General features: G+C 35.6%; 1 protein-coding gene across 1 annotated transcript; it reads left to right on the forward strand.

Moving 5' to 3' along the window:
* The first annotated feature begins 9534 nt into the window (after positions 1 to 9534).
* Positions 9535 to 10476, forward strand: LOC130879538 (olfactory receptor 491). Its single transcript, XM_057778168.1, has one exon. It carries the CDS (start codon positions 9544 to 9546, stop codon positions 10474 to 10476), a length of 933 nt encoding a protein of 310 aa, XP_057634151.1. The 5' UTR covers positions 9535 to 9543.

The following is a 10476-nucleotide window of genomic DNA, read 5'->3' on the forward strand; positions in this document are numbered from 1 at the left end:
TAAAAAAATGCCTTTATAGGCCTGGCCTGGTGTTAAGTCTATGATGTATTGTTTTGATTAGTGTTTGATGTGGGAGGGTCCAGCTTAATGTACATCCTGCCATCATTGAGAAGGTTTTCCTTGGTTATTTAAGAAATCAGACTGAGCAAGTCACAGAAAGAAAGCTACTTGATCCCTAACTGATGTACCTGTTTAGAAAGGTTGTAATTCTTTAGAATGTGAAGTCTTGCGATAAGAAATATGCCATCTAGGGAAGTATTCAAGATACATATTGTCCCCACTTCATTTTAAGTGTCTTTCTTAGTATGGATGAAATGAGATCAGTCGGTATTCTGCTCCTGCCTCATGCTTACCCTGTCTCTTGCCATTCCTTCCCTGTCAAAATAGATTGTCTCTTTGTAATTGTAATCTAAATCCCTTTCTGAAGAAGATGAAGAAGAAGGAGAAGGAGGAGGAAGAAGGGGAGAGGGAAAAAGAAGAAGAAGAAGAAGAAGAAGAAGAAGAAGAAGAAGAAGAAGAAGAAGAAGAAGAAGAAGAAGAAGAAGAAGAAAGAGAAGAAGAAGAAGAAGAAGAAGAAGAAGAAGAAGAAGAAGAAGAAGAAGAAGAAGAAGAAGAAGAAGAAGAAGAAAGTAATGACAAATAGTATATGAAAGAATCAACGGCAAACTTCACCATACAGTGGAAAAAGCAAGCATCTCTGTGTTTTAACACATTCTTCATGAAAGTTTTGGTAGTGTTGCACTGGCAGTATGGGCAGGATACGCCTATAAAGAACCTCTGTGTCCCTCTCATGTAGTGCATCATGAAATACATCATATATATATTTTAGGGTCCCTTCAGGGGTTGTTTGGAATCATAGAAAACAGTGTGCTAGTGAATTATATAACATTAAACAGATTGTTGTGTGATATTTCTACTCCTAATGCAATGTATCATGAAAGAAAAATTTTATTAGATTTATATTTAAATTTATGCAAATATCAGAATGGATGAATACACTTGCTATCCAGCTTGATAACCTGTTTTCAGTGCCCGAGATAGGGAAAAAACTAACTCCCCCAAGTTTTCCTTGGAAGTCTACCTCTGTGCTGTGATGAATCCTGAAGATAATGAAGAAATAAATGTAATAAAAGAATTAGTTTTATTATAAAGCAGTGTTCAACATAACAGAGTTTATATATCTATTTATGAAGATTAGAGAAATTATGAGTTTTATCCATAGTCAACTTATGTCAGAATATTTAATTAATTCTTTAATTTACTATGTATAATATAGACATGTGAGACCATTTTTTGAACCATCTTTTCTGTTCAGTTGATGTACATATATGTCCTCTCACCAATGCCATACTGTCAACATTAATTTAATATTTTGGTATGTCTTAAATTTATAAGAAGCAAATTATTTGACTTTGCTCTTTTATTCATTTTTATCACTAATTCTAATTATTTTGTGCATGATAGCAAAATCACCTTGTAGATTTACACAAAGAGTGAGTGTTGACTTAGAACCTGAGTGTCCTAAAATAGAGCAATTTTAGAAATTGACACTTAGATAATATTGGCACTTAAAGTTCAGAAACATGATATATCTCTTTGTACTTAACAAATGTTATTTAATTTCTCTTCAAAATTTTGGTAAGGAATTTTATACATGTACATACATTTCTCCTTAAATAGGTTTTGGACATTTTCTGTGCTAATAATTACAGGTACATAAATTATTTACATATATGTTGTATTTTTATCATAATAATATAATATAACATTTTATAATTTTATTGCTACTTACTACATGTAAAGCAGCACAAAAATAGGGAATTTGACTTATTTTCTACATATATTCATTATTCTTTATTATTTTTCATGAATCCTGGAACATACCTTTACTGTTTTGTGAAAACAGCAAGAGTAAGTCATGTGACCTTTACCCAAACATTGATGGACATAAGTCATCATTTTGCCATTAGACATGATGATGCTTCTCTTTATAAGTTTTTAAATTTTATTACATTTTATCACTTCTTATGGATTACTTGAATTTTTGAATCTACTCTAATTTTTCTATTGGCATTTTAGGCATAAATTTTCACATTACTTTTTAAAATGATTGTTCTTGGTATTACCATATTCATTCATAGATTGTCATACTTACCTCCATTAGTAATGTAGGAGATTACCCAAAATATGAAGATTCCCAAGAATTACTAAGTTTACTGTCCTAAGACTACATTAATATTTTATAACTCTGTAGCTTATACATAGTAATATACAGGGATCAATAGGAAACTTAATATTTTTTATTTAGTGAGATTTATGGATTTCAAAGTGTAGTGAATATATATTTATTTATTTATATTAAATTTCCTTTATGCATTCTTGCAAGTAAGACATTCTCATCATTCCCTTAAGGTCTATTTTTCTGATTGCATAACTCAGGTCACTGATGGAGCAAGATCAAACAAATTATACTGGTTGTAATCTCAGAAAGCACTTTCTATCTTGTCATTAAGAAACAAATGAGTATGCACAGAATTCTAGCTTCTCTTATTTTAGGCTGCTTCTCTGTGCTTGCATATGAGGTGAGCATATCTGTACTTACTAGGGGACTTTTGTCTTCAGATAATGAGGTCAACATTAATGTGGAAAGTTCAGTGGACAGCACTGGAAGTCTGGAAGTGGGAAAATCACAGTTCTTTCATGTTTAAAAAAATGAAAATAATGAAAGCATTTATATTGTAAAGTTGCTTTTAAGGTTCAGTATGTATAAAATGCTTGGTATAATTATCATCATAAAGGGAGGTATGATGGAATACTACTTCCAACTACTGTAGTGGTTTTAAACACACTCCTTCAGAAATGACGATGAAAGAGCTTCTTATTCAGGATTAGCCAGAGAAAGTGAATAAAACTTGGCTTTGTGCTGAAGAGTTGAGGTTCTGTCAAGATTTATCTACACTTAGGTCGCGACTTGTAAATGGAAACTACTCATTCATTTCCCAACTGCTTATGCCCAAATAATTAAACAGAAAATATATTAATATTTTAATATATTACAACACTATTCAGCCAATGACTCAGGCATGTTTCTAGGTAACTCTTACATCTCAAATTAACCCATTTCTATTGATCTCTGTCTGTATCAACATGAGGTTGTGGTCTACTGGTAAGGTACGGTTCCTGCAGGCATCTTTTTCTTTCAGCAGCTATACGGCATTTCTTTGACTCTGCCTACTCTCTCTCTCTCTCTCTCTCTCTCTCTCTCTCTCTCTTTCATATATATATATATATATATATATATATATATATATATATATATATGAGAGTGTCTGTGTGTGTGTCTCTGTGTGTGTTTATGTGTGTTCAGATTTCTCACCTGGGTTTTTTGGAGGTCTTGTTTCATCAAATCACATCAGCTTGGAAGGAATCCACAGGTTCCCATCCTCTGTGGAAACAAAAGCAGAACCTCTTTTCCAAAGTAACATATACTTAGACTCAAATTTTGAAGTAAAGATACCTTTAAGATATATGTGTTGGTTTAGCTTGGTAGCCCTCCACAATCCAATATCTCTCTGCAGTCAAAAAAATTCAAAGAAAGCACAATAATATACATAATACAAACTTTCTGTTATATTCTATCTTTATGTAGCTTATTTTTTACTCCTTTAATCTATGACTGTCTTACTCTGTCTCTTTAAAGACTTTGTTTTGCTTTTAAAAATTATTTACTTCTTTTTATAACTGTCTATATTCTTTTTCCTCTCTTTCCCAAGTCTTCATACATTTATTCAACACTGTGACACATTCAGAGGTCTTTTCCATTTGAATCTGTCTTTATTGCATATATGTAATCATTTTCTAACCAGGAGCAATTTTTTATTTAGAAAATGCTAAGCGGGAATAGCTAGGACTAACTCTGCAGTCTTGGCCGCTTGCTCTGACCAGTCCAAGATGGTGGAGGTATATTCACTGTCTCCACTAGCCATTCTCATTGTCCAAGCTCCAGGGACCCAGGAAGTAAATGTTGCCATTAAGCAACTTGTAGCACTCTGCTCACAAGCCCCATTTAAGTACAGGGTCCCCTGAAAGAATCAGAATTTATTCTGCCAGCATGAACTAGGAAGTCATTTCTTAAAGAAGCTATGAAATTTTTTTGCCACTAACACTGAATCATAAAGACTTCTCTTAAAGGAGCCATGCCTCTGCTTGCTGCCAGGAAACAGAGTCTATCTGGAAAAAACAATGTGGTTACCAAGAAGCTGTGCTTAACTCTGTTCCTTTGTGTCTAGAATTCTTTCCCAAGCTTTCTCAGTTTTTATGTGAATGTAGTGTCCTGACGTTGGTGTGCCATTTGTAGGCAGAGTCTGCTCATTTGTTTCCTGACTGCTCAGACTTGAATAATGACACAGAAACTATATTAATTATAAAAATGTTTGGCCAATGACTCAGGTATAGTTGTAGCTAACTCTTATATCTTGAATTAATCCATTTTTATTAATCTGTGTATCATCATGAGATTGTGGCATACTGGTAAGATAAATTTCCAGCAGGCATCTTTCTCCTTCAGCAGCTGCATGGTTTCTCTTTGACTCTGCCTTCACTCTCTATATATCTCTGTTTGGATTTCCCACCTTTCTTTACCTTGGTAAGCCATTGGCCAAAACAGCTTATTTATTAACCAATGGTAATAAAACATATTCATAACATACAGAGGGAAATCCCACATCAACTGCTCATGAGGTGACACTCTCACACTATTCCATTCTGGAAGACATTCAAACCTCTTGTAATCTTAGTTTTTATTTCATTTTCAAGGTATTTGTGTTCTTCTTTCTGATATGATAATGGGAATGTACTTTTTAAAAATTTTGTTATTTAAAACTCAACTTGCAGGCAGTTTTCCCAAGATAAATAATGGCATATGTTAAGATGGCAATATAAAATCCTTATCATTAAATACATATTGAAGAGTTGTAACTAGAGTCAAGGTAAATGTGGAGCTTATTTTTGTTAGAAAAATCGTTATATTTTGCTGTGGTAAATATTAAACAAGTGCTAGATAGAGGCCTTAATGAGCCACCTGTTCCATAAGTTATTTATGTACAACAAGCCTATGGACTTTTATCTCAAAGGGACAAATAGCAATAGCCCCAGAGACTTTGTCATGTTGACATTAACCTTCTCTTCTCCTCCACCAACATACAGACTTCTGCCATCATCCTCCCCACATGCGTATAAGTATGTTCCTTGATCAGGTGTTGCAATCAGTGGTTCCTAGGATAGACTTTTCAACTATAAGGATAAATGGGATGTGTCTACTTAAAATACCCTTCTTTGAAATTCAGCATCAACAGTTCTGTTTCTAAAAGGTAAGTATGAGATGCATGGACCTTATTAGTAAAAGAAGACTTTGAAAGTAACAGAACTAATTCACTGGCTTTAGTTCTTGATTCGTGCGGAAAGGTTGTTCATGCAAGAGTCACTGTGCAATGATTGGCCTGACTCACCTGGATCATTCTTTCAAGGGTGCCCAAGGTAATGTGAATGGTCTGTGACAAGACCCTGGCTACTTTTGAGCACCAAAGACTATGCAAAGGGAATTGAAGGAAAAGAGCAGATGTTTGGTTGGATTTGGTTCACACTTCTGTACTCAATTTATCTACACAGGTGGCTGATGAGTCCAGGGAAAGGATACAGGGTCACAGCTGCTGAACTGATTCAACAAGCAAGTTTGCCAATGAGAGCTCTATACTTTCAGTTTCCAATGGAAAGAGAAAGAGGGCAAAACCTAGCAGGGGTTCATGCATATGAATGATTTAGTTAGGAGCAAAGGAAGTGCTCCTATCAGACTTTGTTCTTCCTGCTTTTCTTTAGATTTGTAGTGGAAGTCTTCCTAAGTATTTAATGAAATAATATTTCTCATTAACATAATAGCTAAAAGTCCATCGATATTTTATATCTATTTAAATTTAGAAGTTGCTTAATCATATGCTTGGCATATGATCAAATACCTCTGGAAATTGTATAGATAGTATTTCTTTTAATTTTATAAAACAACTTTTTTAATTTTACAACAAAATTACACTGTGTGGACAATCAAACATTTAAGGGCTTTATATGGAAAAATGAATGATTTGTACCATTAAAATAATGATGCAAAATTGATAATATTTAAAATAGCTTTATAAATGATAGAGTATCAAGGAATGTAGGGTGCCTGTTATTAAAATAATTTGAAGATGTCTAAGGAAGGATTATAAGTTAAGAGATGGAATATATTCTTAAACGGACAGCAGCTGTTGATTCACTGCATTTTTCAATTCCCGTTCAAGATCTCAGTCCATTTATCAGAGAAACAATATTATTACTAGCTATAAAGAAAACATTTGAAAACATTTAAGGAATTAATACATTCTCATGCTACTTAATAACCATGTTTTATTATTTCTGGTAAATGTTTTAAATTTTGTTGTTTTTTTTTTTGTTTTGTTTTGGTTTTTTTTTGTTTTTTTTTTTGTTTTGTTTTTTCAAGACAAGGTTTCTCTGTAGCTTTGGAGCCTATCCTGGAACTAGATCTTGTAGACCAGGCTGGCCTCAAATTCACAGAGATCTGCCAGCCTCTGCCTCCTGAGTGTTGGGAGTAAAGGCATCTGACACCACTGCCCAGCTTGTTTTAAAATTCTTTTTTTTTATTAAAAGTTTCCGCCTCCTCCCCACCGTCCATTTCCCTCCCCTCCCCCCACTTCTCTCTCCCTCCCTCTCCAGTCCAAAGAGCAGTTAGGGTTCCCTGCCCTGTGGGAAGTCCAAGGTCCTCCCGCCTCCATCCAGGTCTAGGAAGGTGAGCATCCAAACAGGCTAGGTTCCCACAAAGCCAGTACATGCAGTAGGATCAAAACTCAGCGCCATTGTCCTTGGCCTCTCAGTCAGCCCTCATTGTCCACCATGTTCAGAGAGTCCGGTTTTATCCCATGCTTTTTCAGTCCCAGTCCAGCTGGCCTTGGTGAGCTCCCAATAGATCAGCCCCACTGTCAGTGGGTGGGTGCACCCCTCGCGGACTTGACTTCCTTGTTCATGTTCTCCCTTCTTCTGCTCCTTATTTAGAGCTTGGGAGCTCAGTCTGGTGCTCCAATGTGGGTCTCTGTCTCTATCTCCATCCATCGCCAGATGAAGGTTCTATGGTGATATGCAAGATATTCATCAGTATGGCTATAGGATAGGGCCCTAGAGCTGCAACAATTCTGTTAGAATGAAGTCACATCTTTATTACTGCTGTAACTAAGAGCCTTGGGTAGAAACTGGGCATCATAGTAACACAATTCTGTTGGGGTTTTTAATTATTCTCTCATACATTACATCCCCACTAGTTTATGCTCCTGCCACTCCTCACTGTCTCCCCCACTTCCCTGAAATCCACTCCTTTTCCATTTCCCTTCAAAAATAGCAGGTCTCTCTCTCACTCACAATTTTTGAAGGAAACAGAACTGTGAGAAAGCATATACAGCAACGTAGCAGTAAGGAGTATTTCAAGATGTAACTGAGGAAGGATTATGACATTCTCAGTTTGATGTGTTTGGTGCAGTATTTCTGCTGTGAAGCTGATTCAGAAGATGGGAAACATTTTATTAGTAATATTAACTTGAGTGTAATAATCTAAATGGAGACATTACTATATATAACCCCAAATTAAAATAATTCAATGAATTGTAATGTGTTTTGAAAATTAAGGATTCAATACTGCATCCACCCTCCCCACCTGACCAAATCCTGCACATCAATCTCTAGGATTAATTGTGGTAATTCTTCCTGACTTTCCACATAGAATAAACGTTTCATTAGCTGAAAGAAAACACAAGCTGATAGAATTTGTAATCAATAGATCTTACTGAAATGTATAATTATGTAGTTGGACTAACTACCATGAGGTGTGAATAAATTAAGATTCTTGCACTGAAAACTTCCTAATTAAAATACTTTTATTAAAAGTTTAAAGATTTGTATTTTATGTGCAAGAGTATTTTTTCTGCACGTGTGTATGTGCATCACATGAGGTCAGAAGAAGACTTTGGAGCCTCTGGAAGAGGAGTTACAGATGTGGATTCTGGGAATGGAACCCAAGTCTTCTGAAAGAGCAGTAAAGTACTTTTAACCCATAAGCCACATTTTTGACCGAAATGGTTTAGAATTATTTTTTATTTTGTGAATTTCACATTAATATTATAATATTTTAATTTCCATTGAGGTTTTAGTATAGCTGTTTTAGCAGGCTTTTTCTTTTCTGAATAAATTTATTTATTATTGTTTATGCTGTCTTAGGACTGCTCCAAAACACTAAAATTTTGTTTTTGTCACAATGAAGTGACTAAACAGAGAAGGCTTGGAACTCTAATAAAAATGCATCAAAGTATACATACAAAACAATTAATAAGTGATACTTAGCAAATTGGTTTAACATTTTCATTACTTTATGTTAGAAAAATAAACAACTTTGAACACACATACTTCTTTTGAATTATTGCCTTAAAAAGTAAGAGAAAATAATATTAATATTTAAACTGAGGCTTCTTTTATATAATAGTGTTCCTACTTCTCAGAGAAAGGGCTGAGAGCAAGTGAAGACACAAAAGGAATAGATATCCTTTCATCAAATTGTCACCATTAAATTGAATTGAATAATAATCACAAAATTAATATCTATGTAGCTTTTCATCAGACCATTCTCAAAACTTGTTTGCAATTATTTATGAGGTCACAGAATTTTTATATGAAAATTTACAGTTAAAATACTACCATCAAATTGTTTACTCATAATGTGTTAATGTCATTTTAATTTACATCTGGAAGAAACAGACCTTGGAGAGAAATATGGCAAATTTATAATTTTTGATACAGGCCAGAATGTCTGCCAAATTTCAGATACAACTAGCTGGGTAGATGCAGTATCATTCACTTAATACATATTACTGGAGGAGTGGTTATAAAATAGGATGGATGCGAAGAAAGGTAGTGAGGTGTTTCTAGGATTTCAGTGTGTCATGGAACATGATGAGACTTTCAGTATGTCATAGGATGCGAAGAAAGGTAGTGAGGTGTGTCTAGGATTTCAGTGTGTCATGGAACATGATGAGACTTTCAGTATGTCATAGGATGCGAAGAAAGGTAGTGAGGTGTGTCTAGGATTTCAGTATGTCACAGGAAATGAATTTGGACCATGGGAAACAGTTCTGCCTGTAATAGAAGGCTGGCAAAGCTCCTTCGAGAGATATCATATGACATGTCAGAGAATGAGGCACAATCTTCCATATGACATGTCAGAGAGTGAGGCACAATCTTCCATATGACATGTCAGAGAGTGAGGCACTATCTTCCTCATTTATGCAAAGAAATAAAACCCTCAATTATGATAAAAACTTTTAGTAAGTGAACGTTGGGATAAAGAAGACCTGGTTGAGTCTAGGGAATAGTCATATGCAACCTGGACTGTACAGAATGAGCATATTAAACAAATGAGCATTTTATTTTCCTCAGGGACAATTCACGAAGAAAATGAAGCCTGGAAACTACACAAAAGTGACAGAATTCATCCTTTTGGGGTTAACAGATGATCCTATACTTTGTGTTGTCTTCTTTGTGCTTTTTCTTGTAATCTACATTGTCACTTTAGTAGGAAATATCAGCATAATTAATTTAGTAAGAAATTGTCCTCAACTCCATACCCCCATGTACCTGTTCCTTAGCCATCTGGCTTTTGTTGACATTGGCTACTCCACATCAGTTACACCTATAATGCTCATAGGATTTATTGTGCATGGAACAGCCCTTCCTGTACATGGCTGTGAAGCCCAACTCTGTTCTGTTGTGACTTTTGGGACAGCTGAGTGTTTCCTGCTGGCTGCCATGGCCTATGATCGATATGTAGCTATCTGCTCACCCCTACTCTACTCTACACATATGTCACCCCAGATCTGCTTTCTCTTAGTTGGGGCTTCCTATGTGGGTGGCTGTGTGAATGCTTGGACATTTACAGGTTGCTTGCTAAGTATATCTTTCTGTGGAGCAAATCAGATAGATCACTTCTTCTGTGACTTCTCCCCTTTGTTGAAACTGTCCTGCTCAGATGTCTCCATTATTGGAATAATCCCCTCGATCTCTGCTGGATCCATCATTGTAGTGACAGTGTTTGTCATAGCTGTCTCCTACATATACATCCTCATCACCATCCTCAAGATGCGCTCCACCGAGGGCCGCCACAAGGCCTTCTCCACATGTACCTCCCACCTCACTGCAGTCACTCTCTACTATGGGACCATCACCTTCATTTATGTGATGCCTAAGTCTAGTTACTCAACTAAGCAAAACAGGGTGGTATCTCTGTTCTACACAGTGGTGATCCCCATGTTGAATCCCCTCATCTACAGTTTGAGGAACAGAGATGTAAAGGAGGCCCTGAGGAAGGCGACTTTAAGAATATATTCATAG

Source organism: Chionomys nivalis, chromosome 8, assembly GCF_950005125.1.
Source record: "Chionomys nivalis chromosome 8, mChiNiv1.1, whole genome shotgun sequence".
Taxonomy (NCBI): Eukaryota; Metazoa; Chordata; class Mammalia; order Rodentia; family Cricetidae; genus Chionomys; species Chionomys nivalis.

Bases quoted from the DNA above. Each gene is read 5' to 3' on its own strand.
- LOC130879538 (XM_057778168.1), top strand. From the start codon at position 9,544: ATGAAGCCTGGAAACTACACAAAAGTGACAGAATTCATCCTTTTGGGG.